The 22,199-nt window shown below is 37.4% G+C and overlaps 2 protein-coding genes across 2 annotated transcripts in view; both read left to right on the forward strand.

Moving 5' to 3' along the window:
- The first annotated feature begins 3,608 nt into the window (after window positions 1-3,608).
- On the forward strand, window positions 3,609-21,142 carry Ier3ip1 (immediate early response 3 interacting protein 1). Its single transcript, XM_004855108.4, has 3 exons — window positions 3,609-3,785; window positions 18,372-18,473; window positions 19,259-21,142. The coding sequence occupies exons 1-3, from the start codon at window positions 3,695-3,697 to the stop codon at window positions 19,312-19,314; spliced, it is 249 nt and encodes an 82-aa protein (XP_004855165.1). The 5' UTR covers window positions 3,609-3,694; the 3' UTR covers window positions 19,315-21,142.
- The window catches only part of Hdhd2 (haloacid dehalogenase like hydrolase domain containing 2), an 83,052-nt gene continuing 64,465 nt past the window's right edge, over window positions 3,613-22,199 (forward strand). The window contains exon 1 of the mRNA XM_087189239.1: window positions 3,613-3,785. The gene's annotated coding sequence lies outside the window, so the exon portion shown is untranslated. The remainder of the gene's footprint in view (window positions 3,786-22,199) is intronic.

Consider the following 22,199-nt stretch of genomic DNA (forward strand, 5'->3'; position numbering starts at 1 on the left):
AGGAAGGAAGGAAGGAAGGAAGGAAGGAAGGAAGGAAAGGAGGGAGGGAGGAAGGAAGGAAAAAAGAAAAAAAAAACAGAGGTATGTTAGACATTTTGAGATTTTAGCTGAAAGCTGGCAAATTATCATTTCTTCTTCATTCTACTGGCCAAAGCAGTTATATACCTGAACTCAGGGTTAAAGATTTGTTAAATTATAAGTCACATTGATACCAGAAAGGATAAAAAATTTGAGTTTAATAACTGAATCTCTCATATGTATGAGGACTTAGTCCTGGATCATTTTACCTTGCTCCCCTCATCTAGTGAGGGTCAAAGATAAAGATTATCTGAGACATAATGTTAACCATTATTCTCCTTTTCCCACAGGAAACAACTGGTTATTGAAAGCACCAGTTCTTTGCTTCCTGTCAAAGGCATGAAAACACTAACTATATTAACAGTTACAAAAACAGCCAGATGGTCTAAGATGACAAAATGTGCCATCTATCAGCCCAGAGAGAAAAAACTAAACAAACCAAGCCTAAACAATATATCTTGAAGAAGAAAATGATAAGAATTTGTGTCTAACTTTGGGGAATAAAGTTTTATCCCCAACGTAACTATCTGATAAAATAACTAACATGAATTCAGAAAACCTTATCAAAAGATATCAGAAACCCAGCAACAAGGGGTGAGTTCTAATTTTAAATAGATCACAACCAATAAAAATTGTTTTTAAGTTGCAAACATGCAGAATATTCATTTTATCTAGTTTTTTTGTTTAGGATTGGGTTTTGCTTTTGTTTTGTTTTTTACTGTGATAACTACTTTCTAAATATATAATAAAATTCCCAGACTTCTGAATTTCTGTGAAAGTAAAATATCAAAGGAATAATTTTTTAAAGGATATAATCTGCTGTTATCAGCTTAGGCTACAAGCCTGGATTTTCAAAAATAATGAATCAGATAACATGGTACTAGTACTTGTACACTATCTTATATTTTAAGCAGCTTTTGCTAGATCTAGAGATTTTTGGAGCTCAGGGGCCCTCAGAGATCATAATCACCTAATTTTATAGATGGAGTAACAGAAGCCCAGAGAAGTTAACCTGATTCTTTTGACAAATAAACAAAAAAAATAAGATCATGTGATTTGTAATCCAGTGGGAGGAAGAAAAGGTAGCTGAGGGAAGCTGGACTCCCACCTCCACTGCACGTATGCATAATCTCCAGTCATCCTCTATCTTAGTTCATTTTCTGTTGCTAATACAAAATACCCATGGTTGGATAATTTATTTTAAAAGTATCTCTTTTTTTTTTTAGCTTAAGGTTCTGGAAGTCCAAGAACATGGAACTAACATCTGCTTACCATCTGATGGCAGCCTGTTGGTGAAAAGTGAAAGCAAGCAGACACATGATGAGAGAGCCAAGGAAAACTAAACTCACTTCATAGTAACCAGTTCTTGTGATAATTAACCCATTTCTACAGGAACTACATTAAGTCCTTTATGAAAGTGAAGCCACCAGGATCTAATTACCTTGTAAAGATCCTAGGATCAACACAGTTACAAGACTCAACATGAATTTTGGTAGGGACAAATCATACTCAAACCATAACATTTCCCTTCAACTCTCTTTACTCAGTAAATAACCTAATAAAAACTGCTCAACAAAAGCTTCCAAACAAGTTCTCCTAGGTGCCCTTCCCTTGGCTCAGCCCAATGTAGAAATCTTAGCATGGCCGTTTTCCATGTTCAGGAACAACTTTCCTTCACGCTTATGGACAAAATGGCTGCAAAAATTCATATGTTGAAATCCTACCCCAAATGTTATGGCATTATGAGGTGAAGTCTTTAGGATGTAATTATGATTAGATGAGGTTATGTGTGGGCAGAGATCTCATAAATAGGACTGGTATCCAGGTTAGAGTCCCATAAATTCTTGCTTCCACTATCTCTGCATGTGAGGATACAATGAGAAGTTGGCAATTTACAAGCAGGAAAAAGACCATTTCCAGAAGCTACCATGCTGATCTCAGTCTTCCAGCCTCTGGAACTGTGAGAAGTCAATTTATTGTTTATAAGCCACCCAATCTATGGTATTTTGTTATAGAAGTCTGAACAGACCAAGGAACTCATCACCTTCAGTTTCTAGAGTTATACAAGCCTTGGAGAACTGGAGGATTTGTTGATATCCTGTTGCTTCTTTTATTCCCTTTATTTTATCTTCATGTGTCTCTCTCCACCTGACTTGCATTTAGGGCCAGACTTTGGAGATAGTATTTATGTACATCTGTGGGAAACAACATATCTTTTTCTCTCTGTAGACATGACCTACTTGACCTATTCAAGATTAATTTCCTCTTGAGAGTTTAACTATTACTTTTTTGTTCAGTCTCTCTTCCAGTGGCAGCAACACATAGGCTTCGAAAGTCTTTTCTGGAATTGAATATGGTACTTTCCTCCCTCTTTTATCTTAGAAAATCTTAAGAAGTTCAGAAAGTGTTACTTTGTATATTTGCTCTTCAACAGTCTCTAAAATTTAACATAGTCTAACTCAGTTTCTAACTGATACTGTTAAAACAAAACCAGATGTTAAAGTGATAAGGACAGATTTAGATCAGTAATGTACTATTACAATAGGGAGAGGGCCCAGTGTGAATTGAACCCATAAAAAGGCTAATGTGGGACAAGGAGAAAGGGGACAACCAGGGGTTCAGTAGTCAGGGAACTGAAAAATTAAAAGGGATTGGTCAGTGTAAATGCAAGTAGACCAGCTCTTTTTGCCAGCTAGCAGTTGGCAAAGTTAGGGTTGTAGTCCCTCCACCACAGACCGAGATAGAGACCCTATCTTTCCTGATGATTACTTTTTTTTTCTTTCTTTTTTCTTTTTTTTGGTACCGGGGATCGAACTCGCGTCCTTCAGCTTGCGCAGCAGGCGGCGAAACCACTAAGCTAAATCCCCGGCCTGCAATGATTACTTTTTAAAGGGAGGGCATTCAGATCCTAGAGAAAAAGCTCCCGAGTCCTGGTAGGTATATATATACATCTCAAAGAGACAGAGGGAGGATTCCTAATTCCAAGCCCTCTTCGGTAACTGCGGTAGGAAAGTGTACCTATCCTTAGGTATTGGATAGAACAGTAGACTCTTTTGGCAGCCTTGAGCTTTCTTGGGCAAGCACATCTGAAGAGGGCCCGGGGTCAACCTAGGGATACAAGCTATGTTAATGTTTGTTTTTAAACTTTTATACTGGAGATTGAACCCAGGTCCTTTGCACTGAGCTACATCCCATCCGCAGCGCGTTTTTGTTTGTTTGTTTATACAGGGTTTCTTTCTAAATTGCAAAGCGACCCAGGGTGGGCTCAAATTTACGATTCTCCTGCCTCAACTTCCTGTGTTAGGATTACAGCTTTTTACCACCACGCCCCACTTTTAATGTGCATTTTATACTTGCAGTCACTCTCAGTCGGGACCAGTGCCCCTTCAAACCTGCAAACCACTACAGCGTTGGACTACAGCAGACAACTAGGAGGACTCGCCTTGCTGACGTCAGAGCAGGGTGGATTTTAGCCAGAAGGAGGCAGAACTTCTCAGAGAGCGCGTTTTGGGCCCCACCGGCACCCGTAAGAGAGCCTAGGCTGCGACAGCACCGCCACGTCTGCTGCGGCTGCGGGAGAAAAATTAGTTGGGCCTCTGTGCGGCTGCGGGTAACCATGGCCTTTACGCTATACTCGCTGTTGCAGGCGGCCCTGCTGTGCGTGAACGCCATCGCCGTGCTGCACGAAGAGCGCTTCCTCAAGAACAGTGAGTGAGGCCGCGGGGCGTGGGCTGAGGGGGCAGCGGAGCCCGGTAGGCGCGGACCGAGCCCGGCCTCACGGGGGAACAGCCCGGGCCTGGTCAGGCGGTGGCTGGGCGCGCTGCTTGGGGTGCGGTGGTCGCTTCCTTAGGAGACAAGCCGAGCCACGGTCCTCTCACCACTTTTGAGCTCAATGGCAGGGTGAATGTTAACAGACCCCCACCATGAGGAGGGCTCCGGCGTGGGAGGATAAGAGGTGAGACCCGGACGCCCCTGCCTGAGATTGGTTTGGGCCTGTAATTTCACTGTTAACGACTTAAATGTACGAAAAGGTAGGAGTCTGAATTTAGAGTTATAGAGTTGGGGCTAGGGGAGGGGGCGTGGCTCATTTTAGAGCTTTGGTAGAAGAATGGGCTGATGGAGGGCAAACAAGGGTTTTTGCGCTTTGGGGATAATAAGAAGGGGGATGATATGGGAGTTAGTAGGACAGCCAGCCACCCACTTTCCAAGATGTTTAGTACAGCTCATTGGGCGCCTGTAGGGGCCATGCAAAGATGAAGACACAAGTATGGCTGGGGCGACTTCACAATCAAGCCGTCATTTTGCCAGCCTGGCAGGCTTCTTCTTGCTAAGGCAGAATTGAGACCGGATACTGCATGATGTGAATTACTGTCGCAGTATACCAAATATGACCGTGCAAATCATTAAAACTCAAGACTGATTCATTTATTACTTCAGAAAAAAATTATTGAGCACATTTATTTTTGTCCTCAAATTATGTACTGGGCCCATGTAATAAAAGCCAAAGCTGTAGCAGTTGCCTTGCTCTTCTAATGGAATTTTTTTTTTGGTACTGGGAATCGAACTCAGGTCCTTCCGCTTGCGAGGCAGGCGGTGGAACCACTGAGCTAAATCCCCAGCCCTCTTCTAATGGAATTTAATCAGAATAAAAATAAATAACAAGAACAAGTGTGCAGAGTATCATGAAAGAGAAATGCAGGGTGATGGTAACTTGTGAATCTCCAAAACCTTGTAGGAAGTATGTCCAACCTGAAATCTGATGAGAAAATATTAACTAGGTAAAGGTGAAGGGGTGGTAGGCTGAGGAGAGCCATGCGCAGTGTAGAGCTGGTGTGGAAATTCTGAAGCAGGTGAAAACAGTCTTAAGCAAGGCAGTGATGGGACTAGATTTTTGTTATTTGCAAGTTCCTTTCAGCTACAGTATGCAGAACACTTTGGAAGGGAAAGAATAAATGTGGGAAGAACCAGTGACTGGTATTTTTATAAAGAGTGTGATACAGAAATACACAAATGGACGCACTGGGAAAAGAAGTCAGTGTGACAACAGGCAGAGATTATATGTGATGTGGCTACAAGCCAACGAACCCTGAGGATTTCTAGCAGCTATCAGATGTTAGGAGAGGCATGGATGAGATTATCCCTCAGAGCTTCCAGAAGGAACCAGTCCTCCTGGCACTTTGATTTTGGACTTCTGGCATCCAAAACTGAGAAAATAAATTTCTGTTGTAATAAGCTTCAGTATGTGGTGCATTGTTATGGCAGCTTTAGAAAACTAATACAGATGAGAAGATACTTGAAAGATAGAAAAGGGAGAACATAATGTTGGACTTTGGGAATGAGGGAGAGAAGATAAAGTCAAAGATCTCTTAGGGGTCTCTAGCTTAAGCCACTGAGTGATGGTAGTACTGCATTAGAGAGTAATATCTGCATATATGATGAAAGGGTAACGATTGTTAAATTGATGTTTTAAAATCTTTATTATTAAAAAAGAAATTATTGTCAATGGAAAGGATCTAGTAGAGGGAAATTGGGAGTAGCAGTGGATAAAGAGTTAAAGACATAATGAAATAAGTTTTGGACTTGCTGAGTTTGACATTTCTATGAGATATACAAATGGGTACATAGAATAATTATTGGATTTAAGTCCATAGAACAGAAACATAAGCCAGGGTGGGAATTGGAATTTGACTCTGTCAATCACAGATGTTAAATGAAGCCATGTGAGGAAAAAGTATTCAGGGAAACAATAGAGTACAAACAGAATTTATGCTCAAGGCAGTCTTGGAATCTCCTCTAGTATTTAGTCTTTAGGTGGGGTTGGAGGAGCTGGTAGGAAACTTGAAGGGGCAAAACAGAGAACTGGGAAACTTAGTGAGGTTTCACCAAAGTCAAAGATGTTTGGAGAAGGACAGTTAATACCATAGTAAAATGTGGCTGAAAAGTCAAGTAAGATAACTGAAAAGAGTCATAAGTATTTAGAGTAATTGGGATCACTGGTGATATTAAAAGAGCAGTTACAGCAGTGGGTAAAATTAAGATTGAGTTGAGAAGTAAGTGGAAAGTGATAAAATGGAGACAAGAAGATTATCTAAATTTATCATTACATTGAAGGAAGAGAAGAGAAAAGTTGAAGAGGATGTATTAGAAAATACATAGTTGTTTTGCTTTTAGACAGGAAACACTTGAGCTATTTGAGCAGTAACAGTGAGAACTAGCCCTAGCCAGGTGTCTCCAACAAAGTCAGTGCTCCAAAGTATATGAGGAAGGGGAGGGCCTGGACCAGTGAGACAGTTATACAAAGTATAAGAACAGAAAGAGAGGGCCGGGAATTTAGCTCAGTGGTACCGCCGCCTGCCTTACAAGCGCAAGGTCCCAAGTTTGATCCCCGGTACAGACCAAAAAACAAAAAGAAAGACAGAGATAGAGAAATGGGTGTAAGGAAGGTATTCATAAGCAGTTTATGAACCTTGATTGAATTCTGGTGCAGATACCTGTAAAAGGTATTTCTAGAACATTTGATGAAATTTGAATATGGCCTAGGACAGTGATGGTGAACCTTTTAGAGCTTTCAATGATAATAAACAGCCTGTTGCTGCACGTGTACCAGAAATTCTCCACCACTGGCCTAGGAGGTACTAGATGACATTAAAGAAAAAACTGTAAAATATTTTTGTATGTGTGATAATGGTATTATATATTATAGTTAAATAGGGAAATGCTTTTTGTTTGTTCGATTGAAACAGATCTTACTATGTAGTCCAGGCTGACCTCCAGCTTGGGATCTTCCAGCCACAGTCTACAAAGTGCTGATATTACAGGCATGCACCTGGGGAAAATGTTCATATTTTTCCAAGTGTGTACTGAAATATTTTAGGAATGAAATATAACACCATTAATTTACTTAAAGCATAGAAACCATAAAGCATGTGTGATGAAGGGCAACAATTATTAAATTGAGTGATGTTTTAAAATCTTCATAGTTAAAGTAATAAAGGAATTGTCAATGGAAATTCAGTAGTGAAAGTAAAATAAAAGATAATCAGAAGATTTGTAGCTCAAGGATGTAGAAAAGGTGCAAGGAGAGGGCATCTAAGACACAGGTGGAGTAAATGATAGTAAGGCAGTGAGGTATTTCTTCATTGAAGAGAAAGAGGGAAGGTTAGCTGAAGAAGGAGGAAGATTTGGTAGCCAGAAGTTTTTCTTCATTCCTTATAACAAATAGGCCAATGACTCCAAGCTAGGTAGAAAGGATATAGGAGTAAACATGACACACTGTCCCTGCTCTCACATAGCTTACAACCTAATGAATAAATGTTTAAAATAATTATGCAGATAGTTCATTGAGCCTGGGACAAATGTTTCGGAGGAAGATAACTGGGTACAGACATATGGGAATATAACCTCCTGGATGAATAAGGACAGTGTTATTTCCTAAGGAGAGAACATTTAAAACTGAATTCTAAAATGTGAATAGGATTTATTATAGTTCAAGGTGCCTTTAAAATTTCCAAGTAGAGATGTCATAAAGGTGTTTGAATATACAGGTCTTGTGCCCAGAGGATTTCTAGGAATGACTTCCTTATGGAGATTTTCAGTATTGGCTGATAATTTGAAACTGTTGGAACAGATGCTATCTTACAAAGTTCAAGGGTAAAGTCCTAAAATTATTCATTTCTGTCAAGGTTCTTGATTAAAAGGAGCAGAAGCTGATTTCTGCCTAATTAAGCAGAAAGGAATTTACCAAAAGGTTTTTTGATAAGTAGAACAATGGAACAGACTGGAGAATCCAAATTCAGACCCCTCCTTTCTTTTTCCATTAAGTTTATTGGTACATTTTAGTTGTAAAATACAGTTAAATTCATCATTGGGATCTTGTACCTTTACATGACGTATCTTGGTTTTTATTTTTTCCCCATTCCCCTGCCCTCCCTTCACCCCCTCCACCCTTCACTATTTACAAAGACTTTGTTTCCATTTTTTTCCTTTTCTCATATTTTTTCTTTTCCCTTCTTTCCTTTCCCCTACCCCTCCTACTTCTCCTACTCCTTTAGACCTTTTCTTCCTGTTACACAGAATCAATTATACATTTTGATCCTTATTTACAGTTTCAGTTTTTAATACCAGAGAAACTATTCGGTATTTACATGTAAGTCCTATTAATTTCACTTAAGAGTATGACCTTAGTGTGCATCCACTTACCTATAAATGTCTCTGCTTTCTCGTTCTTTATGGCTGAGTAGTACTCCATTTTATAAAAAAACCACATCTTCTTTATCCAGTCTCCAGTTGATGGGCAATTGGGTTGCTTCCAAGCTTTAGCTATTACAAACTATGCCACTATAAACATGGATGAGCATATATCACTGTGGTATGATTCTTTTAATTCTTTTGGGAAGATACCCAGCAGAGGAATAGCTTGGTCAAATGGGACTTCTAATTCTAGTTGTTTGAGGTATTTCCATATTGATTTCCACAGTGGTTGCACCAGTCTGCACTCCTACCAACAATGAAGAAGGGTTCCTTTCTCCCCACAACCCCCTGCCAGCATTTGTTATTGGTTGAGTTCTTGATAGCAGCCATTCTTTCTGGAGTGAGATGAAATCTCAGCATTGTTTTCATCTGCATCTCTTGAATGACCAGTGATGTTGAACATTTTTTCATATGTTTATTTGCTGGTTTTACTTCTTTGTCTGAAAAATGTCTGTTCATTTCAAATGCCCATTTTTGAATTGGGTCTTTATATTTGGGTGGTCTGATTTTTTGTAGTTCTTTAGATATTCTAGATAGTAGACTTTTGTCTGAGGAACAGCTGCTAAAAATTTTTTCCCACATTGTAGGTTGTCTCTTAGCTCTGTTGGTAGTTTCTCTTGCAGTGCAGAAGCTTTTTAAAAAAATGAGATCCCAGTTGTTGATTCTTTGTGCTAGTTCCTGTGCTACTGAAGATTTGTTCATAAAGTCTTTTCTTATGCCAGTGTCTTCAAGAGTTCTACCTAAGTTATCTTCCAGCAAGTTTAGTGTTGCTGTTTTAATATTTAGATCTTTAATTCACTTGGATTTTAGTTTAGTGCATGGTGAAAGATAGGGGTCTAGTTTTAATCTTTGGCAGATTGAAATCCAGTTTTTCCAACACCATTTATTAAAGAGGCTATCTTTCCTCCAGTGAGGATGGTTGGCTCCTTTGTCAAAGATGAGGTAGCTGAGTATGTCTGGAGTTGTTTCTGCATCTTCTAAACTATTCCACTGATCCTTGGGTCTGTTTGCCAGTACCATGCTCTTTTTATCACAGCAGCTTTGTAGTATAGTTTCAAGTTAGGGATTGTGATACCCCCTGCCATGTCTCTGTTGCCTAGAATTGATTTGCTATTCTAGGTCTCTTCTGGTTTCAAGTGAATTTTTGAATTGTTTTCTCTAGTTGTGTGAAATAAATATATTGTTGGGATTTCAATAGGGATTGCATTGAATCTGTATAGCAGTTTTGGAAGTATGGCCATTTTCACTATATTGGTTCTTCCTACCCAGGAACAAAGGATGTCTTCCCATTTTCTTATATCCTCTTTGATCTCTTTTTTCAGTGTTGTAGTTCTCAATGTAGAAGTCTTTTGCTTCCTTCGTTAGATTGATTCCTAGATATTTCATTTTTTTAATGCTATTGTGAAAGGGATTGTTTCCCAAATTTCTCTCTCAGTCAGTCTGTTATTTGTGTACAAGAAGGCTATTGATTTTTGAGTGTTGACCTTGTATCCAGCTACTCTTCTGAATCTGTCAATTAAGTCTGGAAGTTTTTTGGTGGAGTTTTTTGGGTCTTCTATGTAGAGAATCATATTGTCAGCAAATAATGGCAGTTTAACTTCCTTTCCTGTCTTTATTGCTTTTATTTCTTTCTCTTGTCTAATTGTTGTGGCTAATGTTTCCAGAACTATATTGAACAGGAGTGGTGATAGTGGACATCCTTGTCTTGTTCCTGATTTTAGCCTGAAAGTTTTCAGTTTTTGACCATTTAGTATGATGTTGGCTCTTGGTTTTTCATAGGTAGCCTTAATCAGGTTGAGAAAAAGACCTTCTATTCCAAATTTCTGTAGGGTTTTTTTTTTTTATCATGAATGGGTGTTGAATTTTGTCAAATTCTTTTTCTGCATCTATTGCAATGATCATATGGTTTTTGTTCTTGACTCTGTTAATATAGTGTATTATATTTATTGATTTATGTATGTTGAACCTTCCTTGCATCCCTGGGATAAATCCAACTTGGTCAGGGTATATGATCTTCTTGATGACCTTCTCTCTTCTGTTTGCCATATGTTATTGAGGATTTTTGCATCTGTGTTCATTAGAGAGATTGGACTGTAGTTCTCTTTTTTGGTTGGGTCTTTCCCTGGTTTTGGAATCAAAATAACACTTGCTTCCAGGAATGAATTTGGAACTATTGCTTCCCTTTCAATTTCATTGAAAAGTTTAAAGAGTATTGCCAATAGTTCTTCTCTAAATGTCTTGTAGAATTCAGCAGTGAAGCCATCAGGACCTGGGCTTTTCTTTGTTGGTAAATTTTTAATTACGTTTTCAATTTCACTGATTGTAATTGGTGTGTTTAGAATTTTTATATCTTCGTTCAGCTTTGGTAATTCATATATATCTAGAAATCTCTCCATTTCTTCTGTGTTTTCCATTTTATTAGAGTACAGGTTCTCAAAGTAGGTATTGATGATCCTCTGGATTTCCGTTAGATCTGTTGTGACTTCACCTTTTTCATTCCTAATTGCATGGATTTGAGCCTTTTCCTTCCTTTTTTTGATAAGATTGGCTAAGCATTTGTTGATTTTATTTATTCTTTTGAAAATCAACTCTTCAATTCATTGATTTTTTTTTTGTATCATTCTCTTGGTCTCCATAGCATTGATTTCTGCTATGATCTATATAATTTCTTCCCTTGTATGAGCTTTGGGTTTCTCTTGCTCTTCTCTTTCTAGGAGCTTAAGATTCACCTTAGGTTGTTTATTTGAGCTCGCTCTGTTTTCCTAGTGTGGGCCTTCACTGCTATGCATTTCCCACGTAGAACTGCTTTCATTGTGTCCCATAAATTCCTGTATGTTGTACTGGCATTATCATTAAATTGTAAAAACTGTCTCCTTTTTTTTTTAATGAACACCTAATTTGTGGTGACAGTAACACAGCAGAGAAGTATATAAAAATAATTGATGCCCAGTTTATTGAAAGAATGGACCTTTCAATAAATGATTCTGGATTAACTGGATATCCAAAAAGAAATAAATGTATCTTGATCCCCTTCCTCATGCTAAACACGAAAGCCAATGGCAAGAGCATTGCAGATCTAAATGGGAAAAGTAAAACAAAGCTTGTAGGAGTAAGCAAACTTTTTCTTAAAGGGCCACATTATAAATATTTTAAGGTTTTTGGGCCAAGAGGCAAAATTGAGGCTGTTTGTATACTTATAAAACCATTAGAAATATGATGAATAACCATTCTTAATGGAGAGTACTTCCAGAATGATGGTGTGAGAACCTTCATAGACCTACTTTCCAGTTGAAACAACTAATTGGTAAAGGTTGTATAAACAACAAACATTTAATCCTTCTGGGAATTCTCATAAGAAAGACATAAAATGGATCAGCATTTTTTTTTTCAAAAACATTTACTAAAGCTCAGTAAGATCAGTGAAAATCTGTGGCATTTGAGCTACCACCTACTGTCCTTACCTCCTAGACACCCTGATTAAGCAAAGGGAAAAATAATAAAGATTATAGTGTAAACTAAAGAAGTACAGAGTATAAAAATAATAGAATCAGCATAAGCTAGTTTCTTGAAAAGATCAACAAAATTGGCAAACCTTTCTTTGGTAAGGCTGACCACAGGAAAAAAGAGAAGATGCAAATTAAACTCAGGAAATCAAGAAGGGGGTATTATAAAAGAATACAAAAAAGATAAAGACTGGACAGACTCCTGAAAAGATACAGATGGTTGAAACTGACTTAAGAAAAAGGAAATCTGAATTGACTCATAACGAATAATGAGATGAACTAATAATTTTAAAACATCCACAAAGTCCACCCATTAATGTTGCATTCTATCAAACATTTAAAGAAGGTATCAATTTTTCACAAATTCTTCCAAAAAATAGGCGGGAATACTTCCCAGTTCATCCCACAAGGCAAGTATTAGTCTGATTTGAAAACCAGAGACATCACAAGAACAGAGACTATAGACCAAATATTTCTTATGAGTATATGTTATAGTATATGATCACCAAAATCTCATGTGCTTATAGGTAGGGCCTTTTAATGATGATTGAATTATGGGGGCAGTATAGCCAGCTTGCTGTTAGGATCCAAGTTCTGGTTAGAAGAAGTGGGTTACTGAGGGTATGTTCCTGAAAGGTGTATCTCCCTCCCTGTTGCCTTCCTTTGCTTTCTCTCTGCTTCCTGGGTGCTATGAGGTAAGTTTTCTTTCCCCAGACCCACCCAGCATACCTTCTTGCCTTGGCCCCAGTAAACTATAGACTGAAACGTGAGCCAAAAATAAACGTGTCCTCCTTTAAATTGTGGGTGTCAAGTATTCTGTCCCAGTGATAAGGAAAGTAACCAAGAGGTTGGGGATGTAGCTCAGTGGTGCAGCACCTGCCTGGTAAGTATTGAGGCCCTGAGTTTGATTCCTGGTACCAAACAAGAAAAAAGCCAGGGAAAGTAACCAAGACAGATATCACAGAAGTGGAGTCCTTGCTCCTTGCTGTGACTACTGACCATGTGGCTCAGAAGCCTTTGGAACTGGTTTTTAGGTGAAGTTTAGAAAGGGTTGGAGATGCCTGCTGGAGAAGCCCAAGAATGCTGTGAGCCAAGCTTAATGGAAGATTCTGTTTGGAGCTGAGAAGACCAGAAGGATCATAGAAATACAGATAGTAGAGACCAGTCTCAGGTGGCTTCAGCTGGGAACAAAGACTCCACTGGCAATTGGACTCCAAGCCATGTGTATTACGCTGTGTCAGAAAATTTGTTTACATTTTGCTCATGTCCTGAGACTTTGCAGAAGACTGAGATTAAGGTTGATGGGCTAATATTAATCTAGTCCTGGAAATTTCAGGGCAGCACAATAATCAGGCTATGGAGTAGGTACTGTTGGGGGTTTTTTAGCCAGCTTTACCTTGAGACTCAAGAGCAAACAGCAGAGCTGAATGATTTTTAAAAGTTTTGAGTTTCACCAGAAAGAAAGCTCCCTGTAAAGCTTGCAGTGACTGCCTGGAGAGTCAGGGGTAGAAGAATGCAAAAGGGCCATCTGCATGCTGGAGAGCCAGAGGATCCAGTCAGAAGTTGAAGGCCTGAAGCTCATTGGAGAGTGCAGTGCAAGTCTGTATTGGAAAGCCAAAGGGTGAACATTGGAAGGCTGAAGAGTCTGTGCTGGAAATCTGAAGGCACTGGAGACAAAGATCTACAGATGATGGTGAAGGCTGGAGCTCCTCTGAACAAGCAAAAGGGAAGACTTTCTTTTTCTTTCCCTTTTTATTCCATCCAGGCTAGCTACACCCCTTTTGGTTGGTGCCACCCACTTCCAGGTCACTCTTCAGTGTGTGACTCATAAGTCATTCATCCAGACACACCCAGAACCATCCTCCACTAATTTGCCATTCATTTCTTATTCAAGCTGATACCACAATTAACTATCCTGCACACTTTGCCCTCCAGAACTTTGTCTTCCACATTTCCACTTCTATCCGAGGAAGCCTAGAAGTTCTTTGCTTGAGCATGTTTTTGAATTGGTCCTAGAACCAAGGGAAAACACCACAGTGGTTTATGTAAATGGATAAGCTGTGGTTTTAAGATATCTGACTATATTTTATAATATTTAAGTACTTATATAACTTTTATATTAATTTAAATATATAATAAGTACTTGGGCTGGGGATGTAGCTCAGTGATTAATCGCTTGGCTAGCATGTGAGCTAGGTACAGTTCCCAGCACCACAAAAAAAAAGAAACAAACATACTTAGGTCTGGCTGCTATAACAAAGAATTGCAGTCTGCGTAGCGTAAACAACAGAAATTTATTTTTTTACAATTCTGGAGGCGGTAAGTTCAAGATCAGGGTGCTAGCATGGTCCATTTCTGGTGAGGGCCTTCTTCCTAGCTTGTAGTCAGCTCCCACATGGTAGGGAGCTCTTTCCTCTTGTAAAATTACAGTCTTATTAGACAGACCCCATTCTTATAACCTCACTTAGCCTTATATTACCTCCTGAGGACCCTATCTCCAGGTGCAGTCACATGGGGATTAGAGTTTCAACATACGGAGGGGTGGACACATGATTCCGTGTATAGCAAACACTTAAAATACCACAAGCTGTTATTTGATTCAAGATTTAAGTGACTGCTTCAGATCAATGTAATATTTTTTTAGTTTAGAATAGTGAGAGTTCTGTGACCATGAATTATAGTAGGAGAATTCTGGAAGGTGTAGATCTTAGTAAGTCGAGTTTGTATAAATGTATATAGAAAGGAGCAAGGCATCCCATAGGAAGAAGATAAAGTTCAGTCATGGCGGTTTGTAAAACAGCAAGGAATATTTTTATGTGGATGTTTTTCTTTTTAAGTATATACTCATAAAAAGCATTTTTTGAATTTCCTCAGGGATTAAATGGAAATTTTATTGAACTGGGAATTACATAGAACTAAGAGTTGTTTCCCTTTACCAGATCAGTTACATTGTCTTTTTTTTTTTTGTTTAATGAAAGCAATTTTTAAAACTTACTTTAGCAGAGTTTTTTGTGCAATTTATTAGGTACTTTCACATTCATGATAGGATTTGATTCACATGCAAACTTGATGATGTTGATAAATTACTTGCATTATTTTTTTACATATATGGAAACTTATTTTACAAAAGCTGAGATTTGTTCAGGGTAAGCTAGCCCTTTAAACTGTAGACAATACTTTCTCTTCAGAATGTATCCAGTTGAGGATTTTGGACTGAGCCTAGGTGAATTGCCATTTTATGTGTTTCTTTGAAGTCTAGGTAGCAGAAAAATATGTATGATATTTGCAGTTAATAACATCTGTTTAAATTCATTTCTGGAATTATGACAGGGACTATTGCTGGCTGGTATCATTTGTTAAGCCCTGTAGCTTTGGAAGTGACAAGAAAGCTATAGAATTACACCTTTCTCTTTACAAAAAAAAAAAAGAGCAAAACTTAATAAAGTTTTGGCCAGGTTCCTGAGTAAAACAACTGAAATTCCCTATGTAGCTACTAGAGGGAAATCTATTTGTTATAGTAAAAGATAATCCCTGGTACCTGATGTTTTACTTGCCACATTTATATTTCTCTGAACTATCTGGACAAATGATTTATTCTCCACTGAATATTGTTTGCTTTTTCATTCTAGTGCCATAAAAAGAGACTGGGCTACAATTAACTGGTAACTTACTATTTGTTTTAATTACTTCAGTGCCAATACTTAAATTATGGTACTTCTAATTTTATCTTGTTGTATTGAAGAGCAGTTTAATTAGAAAACATTGTTTCTGGGAGTCACTTACACTGGTAAAAACTGTTTAAACATCTTTTTGAAACAGACCTAAAAGGAAAAAGATTGCTGGGAATTTTGTTTTTTAATAAAAATTGGGTGCATGCATGTTTCATATAGTTCTTGAAACAATTCCTTTTTACTATTTGAGAAATTGTGGCTGTGAGTAGAAAGGATTGATCATTTTAGCAATGATAGACTTCAAAAATGCAAGTAAAGAAAATGAAACCAATAGTAGCATTTAAAGTAGTTTCAGAAACATAATTTTAAATATTTCTAGTGACGTATGGATGAAGTTGTAGAGGGCTTCTTTCTCCAATAGATAATCGACTTCACAGGCCTTTTAAAATTTGTTTTTATTTTTACCAAAGAAATATGCATTGTTTTTCAAAGTGAAAAATATTTGCAGGTTATAAAATAGAAGTCCACCTCCCACCCTAGATGCTTTTATAGGGATTGAACCTAGCGCCTCTGCACTGAACTTCATTCCTAGCCCTTTAAATGTTTTTTTGTTTTGTTTAGTTTTTAATAGATACAAGATCTCATTAAGCTGCTAAGTTTCTCTGGCTGGGCTTGAACTTGCAATCTTCCTGCCTCAGTATCCCACAGTGATTTTTCTTTTTGTGGTTTGTGGATTTTGTGTCAAATTCAAGACTTAAATCAGTTTTTCTTTTGAATTTCAAAGATTGTACCATTTAATTTTCTCATTAAAAATGTTGCTATTTAGTGCCATCTTGTTTTTTGATTCCTTGTAGGTCCCTTAATTTGCCTAAGCTTTAAGATATTCTCTTTATCTTTAGGGGTCTGAAAGTTTTCAATAATCTCATAACATGACGGTTTTTTCATTCACTGGGCTATATTCTGATCTATTTTGGCCATTTTATAATTCGTGTGTCTTAAAAATGAAGAACTAGAGTTGTGGGGAAATTTTATTAATATTTTAAAATTTACCTAATCTTATATCTTAGATTAACTCTACTATATTTTACTTTAATTCCACAAACATTTGCTAAGTACTTGCTGTGAGGTGAGGAGTGAGGAATAGTGGAAAGATAAAGATGACTAAATTGTATTTCCTATCCTCCAGGAGTTTTTAATGGGAGACACTTTAATAAAACAAACTAAGGGAGAAGAAAGTCACTATAATTAGTAGATTATTTGGAGTATAAAGAGAAAAGTTTGTTATGACACATGGGAGGAAATTAGGAAAAGTCCTGACAATAATTACTGGATTATTGTGCATAGGAATACAGTTGTCCCTCAGTATGGGAAGAGAATTGGTGACACATGGACACATTACAGAATGTCAGTTTAAGGAATTTGGACTTTATTCAGTAGACAATGGGAATCATTATTGGATTTCAAGGAAAAAAATTGAGGGGGTTGAAACTGAGATAACAGAGACATCTGCTGAGTTGACAAGAGAGTATATAGGCCAGTGGTGGTGGAGGTGGTGAACCTGTGGCTTGTGTGCCTCAGCGGGCTGTTTGTTATCATTGAAAGCTCTGAAAGGCTCGCCACCACTAGTACAGGCAGTGTAGTTATAACCGAGCTGGAATTTGTGCGGTGGAAGCTCAGTGACCACTGTGAGAGCTACAGGGGTGTACTCAAAACTAAGCTAAGCCTTAAAGAGTGAGGCGCAAGAAGTCAAACATCAGCTCTGTTGTGAACCTGAATTTTAAATTAGTTTTATACCATGACATATCTCAGTGAGAAATAAAAAAAAAGCAAGCAAGAATTATTTGTCCTTTATTTTAACCAAATAAAAGCTAGTTGGGGCGGGGGATTTAGCTCAGTGCTTCCGGTGCCAGCCTTGCAAGCGCAAGGACCCGAGTTTGATCCTCAGTACCAAAAAAAGGCTAGTTAAACAAAGTGAAATTTGGTTTCTTGATATATGGTTCTTTCTGATATAAAATAAAGACTTGTTCTCTGTCCTCTAGTTTAGGGGTTAGTTTGGGAATTGATTAAGCCCTACAGTCATCTAGATAGTGAAAAGTGGACCAGAAATGAGAACATGTAAATTTTTAGAGAATTTCTATAGTAATAATAAAAGATCTAGCACATAAAAATATGCAAAGGTTTATACTAGGAAAATGACATAGGAAAGGGAAGACTCATTTATAGAAAATAATGGCTATAGTGGGCAAAAATCTTCACCTCATAATCAAAACATGAAGAGGAAGAATCAAGAAAAAAGGAGAAAAAGATATTTCCTACTAGCAGACTAGAGCATGTTATAAAGGTCTAACCAACGTGTGACCAGCATATATTAAAATTTACTCACATAGTAAAATAAAGATAGTGATTCTTAGCTCCAAAATTTTTATACTGAAAATTATGTTGGATTTAGTAAATTCTTAATTGAGCTAATTATTACTCAGTGTGGCACTATGATTTGCTTTTCAGTTCTGACCTGAGAAATTGGGTTATATTATTTTGTTATTAGTATTATTATTATCATCATTATTCTTTTGTGATGCTGGGGATTGAATCCAGAGCTTGGAGCCTGTTAGAAAAGTCCTCTGCCACTGAGCTACATCCCCATCCCTGCGCTATAGATTATTTTATAAAGTCAAAGTATAAATGAGGTAAAATGTGGTTGTTGCTACTATAAAAAGAAATAAAATCAAAATATTTAACTCAATATCAAAGACATTGATTTTATATTTCGTCTTTAACACGGCCTCAAAGTAATTTTTTTAAAGATGACTAATGAAGGAGCAAGGGGAGTGCACAGTAAATTTTAACACAGCTAATCATCTTTATACAGTTGGCTGGGGAACAGACCAGGGAATTGGTGGATTCGGAGAGGAGCCAGGAATTAAATCTCAGCTAATGAACCTTATTCGATCTGTAAGAACTGTGATGAGAGGTAAGAAGAAAAGCTTGCAGAGTACTCTTAAGTTTTAATTTTGTGGTTTGATGTAAGTAACAAAGCTTCAGAGTTTGAGTGCTATCATATACGCTTTTTGTAGTGGGAATTTCTTTCTCCCTGACCTGGCTTTACTGCTTGAAAGTTACTGGTTTCTTAGGTTGCCACTCTTGCTAAGCCTGCAAAATAGAGTAACATCCCTGCTTTCTGGAAATTGTTCCTTCCAAGGTGTAAACTTACCTACCATTGTGGAAGGCTTTCAAGGTCCTGTATCTGCCATTCTAATGGAAAATATTTTCAAACAAATCAAAAAAGAAGAGTCCAAATGCATCGTATTTAAAAATTAAAATTGGGGCCTTTTTTCTCTCTTTTAGCCATTTTAATCATAACTTTGGTTTCAGTGTTGGTAAATTCATTCTTAGTTTAGCAGTAGCTACAGAATCTTCTTTACACTGTATTTCTGATCTCATATTTCATTGCAGCCCTGTGGATCTACTGTCCAGGTCTAGTGTGCTTTTGTGTTCGCAGAGTTGCATCAGGACATTCAAGGCATTTCATATCGATCCACTTATGCAGCATGTCCCCTTATTCCCAGTTATACAAACTCCCTTTAAATAAGTTGTGGGTTTTATGATACGGAGCATCTTTTAATATTCCTCTAACTATTTATAATATGATTATGATATATTTTTAGAATGTTTTCATCTTTCCTAGATAATGGTTATTGCTTAATTTTTTTCTTGATTTTTCTTTATAGTAACAAACTTTTTTCTCTCTTTTTGCAGTGCCATTGATAATAGTAAACTCAGTTGCTATTGTATTGCTTTTACTATTTGGGTGAACATCAATGGAAGAAACAGAGACTTATAAGAAGAGATGCCAGCAGAAGTTACTGCTTTGGTCATTATTGAAATATTCAGTTCTTAGCAGGCCAACCTTGCATTTGACAAAAATGTAAAGTTGTCAATAAAACTAGAGTTTTTAGTTGACTGTTTTTTTTATAATGTTGCAATTGTAGGTTCATTACAAAAAATCAGATCATCAGAGCCAGCGGCTCACCAGGATTGGACTATGTTTGATTGCTAGCTGTTAATAATAGTTCATGCTATGTTATGCTATTATAAAGATTGTGAAAAGGGTACAGGACTGTTGCTTCTGGTTTTTTGGAGGGGGGTTGTTTGTTTTGTTTTCAGGTATTTTTCTATCTCTCACTTCTCAGGGATGAATTTTTTTCCAAAGTTTTGAAAGTCCTTGTGACTTAGCCATGACATGAGAGTCATTATCTTCCTAGATAAAATTTAAAAGTTTTTTTTTAAAAAATTTTTACATATAAATGGTAAATAGGTAATTTGGATAATTTTGAATTCTTTGGTTAAATATTTAGTCTGTATATTGTCTCTGCTGTGCTGTGAGGAATTCAGATTTATAGATACTGAAAAGGACAATTTCAGGGAGAATTTAATTTTGTAAGTTAGTCACATGATGATTTTTTGTTTTTAGTTCTTTTTTCTTTTTGGTACCGGGGATCGAACTCGGGTCCTTGAGCTTGCGCAGCAGGCCGCAAAACCACTGAGCTAAATCCCCGGCTAAGCTAATTAATAAAGTGACAAATGTTTAATAAAGAACTAAATGGGGCTGGGGATTTAGCTCAGTGGTTTCGCTGCCTGCTGCACAAGCGCAAGGACCCGAGTTCGATCCCCGGTACCAAAAAAAAAAAGAAAAAATTAATTAGCTTAAATAAGACCAGATCAGCATCTACATGTTTTCATTGGTAGAAAGATCTATATGAAAAGTCTGTGCCCCTTTTTCAATGATTTATTTAATAAATAAGCATAAATATTAGCCTACAAGAGCAATCCTGAACAATCACAGTTAAACTATACTATTTAAGATGATTGTTTATTTTGAAGCATTATCATGTTTCCTTTTTTTTTTTTTTTTTCCGAGCTTGCCAGGCAGGCGCTGTGCCGCTGAGCTAAATCCCTAGCCCTATGATTCCTTTTCTTGATGGAATAGCATATTAAAGGGTATAATTCTAATTCTTCATTCTGTAAATAAGTATTCTTGCTGAATAAGTCATATTTTGTTTTGTTTTTATGTCTTAGACTATGTTGTAAGGTTTTTTGCTCATCCCATACTACAGTTTTATGTAGAAAAGTTAAAACTGTAAATGGTTTTTGTGAAAATTATCAGTTATAATATTTGAAAGTATAATGTCTTTATTTATAGAACTTTTATAAATAAAGTTGAATTTCCTAGACAAGCGTTTGTTTTGTACCTTAGTATAAATATGTCAGGGTCAATTGTATTAATCTATTTTGTGTATAAATGTGTATTTTTGTTCTTTGTTGTAGAACTGCTCATGTATAGATTTCTTCCTTCTGTCTCTCTTTCCTTCTTTCCTGTACCAAGGATTGAACCTAGGGCCTAGCACTTGCCAGGCAAGCACTCTACCCATGAGCGACACATCCCTAGCCTTTTTAATTTTGACACAGTCTCAGTAAGTTGAGTAGGCTGGCCTTGAATTTGTAATCCTCCTGCCTCTGCCTTCCAAATAGCTGGGATTACAGGCATAGACCATTGTACTTGACTGGATATAATGACAGTAAACGTTCACAATCCATTTTTTTCTTCAGTAAATAAACTGAATTATTGACATATTTCAAGAAGATTCATGTGTAACTTATTCCATGTCTTAAGTTCAAAACTGTGGCATATATTTAATACCTTTTGGTGGTACCTGAATTAGAGATGGATGATCTTTGGTTTACACTGGGCTTACAGCTAGACCAAGGAAATGTACCAGAGAATCTTAGTTGGTTACTAAGCTAATGTGAGAAGCATATTTGGTATTTATAGGCAATGCTCTTTTGACCTGACAAAGAATTTATACATAAATCTGAGTTTGAGCCTCTAAACAGAACTTTTAAAAAGCAGTTAGTTAAAAGCACTCCAGTTTTTTTGTTTTTTGGTACTGGGGATCGAACTCAGGACTTTGCAAGGCAGGCAGCGACACCACTGAGCTAAATCCCTGGCCCCAAGAGCACTCCATTTTTTCACATGCTATGAGTTATACAAAATTTTTAAAAAGAAAGAAGTGGTCTGATACCCTTAGATACTATATCACACCATCATGTTAGTGTTGGGATATTTCTGAAGTCCACACTTCACTGGGGAGCAGTCAGAGCAGGGATGTATGAGTCTTATGTAGCAAAGCAGTTCGGAGGAAATTGAACATCAAAATATTTCATCTCTGGAGACTACTTACAATTCCATTTTTAATGTGGCTGAAGGGAAGTGTTTAAGCTTTCATGCATTGGCCATATTTTCCCTAGAGCAGCTATGATTCAGAAACTATAGTACCTTATTTTAGTAGACAGATGACTTAAGCCGCTGATTGTTTGCCCATAATCTCCCCTTTATCCATTCTCAGGCCTAACAATTTGTGATCATTCTGTGCTCCAAATACCATGATGCTTTGGGTCTTTAGATATCCTGGCCTTACCTCTGTGTGCCTCTGAACTGTTGCGAAGTAGCCATACCCTAATCCTTAATCAACTCTGAACAGCAGAATCAGATTTACAAAGAAAGTCTAGCGGAAGTATAAAACCCAAATATCTAAGATAACAGCTGTTCCATTTATTTTTAGTTGAAGTGGGGCTGGGCTCAAAGGCCTACTGTTCAGCCTCCCCTCCATGCTTGTCAAGTTTCCCAAGACAACACAAA

Source organism: Heterocephalus glaber, unplaced genomic scaffold (assembly GCF_053883595.1).
Source record: "Heterocephalus glaber isolate CG9 unplaced genomic scaffold, H.glaber_assembly_v1.0 deba00000331, whole genome shotgun sequence".
NCBI lineage: Eukaryota > Metazoa > Chordata > Mammalia > Rodentia > Bathyergidae > Heterocephalus > Heterocephalus glaber.